Source organism: Myotis brandtii, unplaced genomic scaffold (assembly GCF_000412655.1).
Source record: "Myotis brandtii unplaced genomic scaffold, ASM41265v1 scaffold986, whole genome shotgun sequence".
NCBI lineage: Eukaryota > Metazoa > Chordata > Mammalia > Chiroptera > Vespertilionidae > Myotis > Myotis brandtii.
Window position 1 is genome coordinate 3,144,646 of NW_005372102.1, and position 809 is coordinate 3,145,454.

Sequence of the window (809 nt, forward strand, 5' to 3'; positions counted from 1 at the left end):
GAGTGCCGGCTCCTAGGCCGTTGCCAGAGATCTGATTTCATGTGCAATGCCTGGATCTCGGAATAAACTGCCGCACCGGCCGACGGCCGAGGCTCACCGGTCAGCTTCTCCCCGAACATGTTGAGGAAGGTGGTGAAGTTGATGGGCCCCGAGGCCTCCTGCAGCATGGCGTCCAGCTCCTCGTCCTTGACGTTGGTCTTGCCTGTGCAAACACGAGGTCACGGGGGGCAGCCCCGTCCTTGCCGATGCATGCACTGTACCCCCTGCAGGCGCCTGTGGGCTGCCCACCTCCCTGGTCCTCAGGTGACCCCGGGACAAAGTGGGGAGGGAGGCCAGCAAAGGGGGGACCCCTGGCCCAGGTTGTTGGGTGCAGGTTCTGCATGTTAGACTCCCAAACCCTGAACCCGGGAAGGTGGGCTGCTGAGGAGGGAGGAGGCCCCATGGAGCCAGGAAGGCCTGTGACCTGCTCACTCGGGCATGAGGGGATCCAGGGGGAAGGCAGGTGTGTGGGGACCCCTGCAGGTAGACCTGGGGCTGAGGGCAGGACACCTCAGGCTGGGAAAAGTGTGTCCCCAGATGGGGAGGGCGGGGAGCAGGACGCCAGGCTGCACTACAGGGGGCAGGACCTGCCTCTAGCTCTCACCCTGTCCTGGGCAGTGGTGTCCCTCCCTGGACCTAGCCCCAGCCCCCCTCCCCTCTCGTTGTCTGCCTCCCCGTGCCCTGCGACACCCCTGCCAGCCCTTGCAATCCAGAGGGAAATTTCTCCCCAGCCTGGCCCCCCTCCTCGCAGCCTGTGGGTGTCAGACCAG

The 809-nt window shown here is 65.4% G+C and overlaps 1 protein-coding gene across 3 annotated transcripts in view; it reads right to left on the reverse strand.

Moving 5' to 3' along the window:
* Window positions 1–809, reverse strand: part of MYL5 (myosin, light chain 5, regulatory) — a 3,436-nt gene that overhangs the window by 1,227 nt on the left and 1,400 nt on the right. For all 3 annotated transcript variants that reach the window (XM_005886486.2, XM_014533501.1, XM_014533499.1), the window contains one exon: window positions 98–202. In XM_005886486.2, coding sequence (XP_005886548.1) covers window positions 98–202 — 105 coding nt within the window. The remainder of the gene's footprint in view (window positions 1–97; window positions 203–809) is intronic.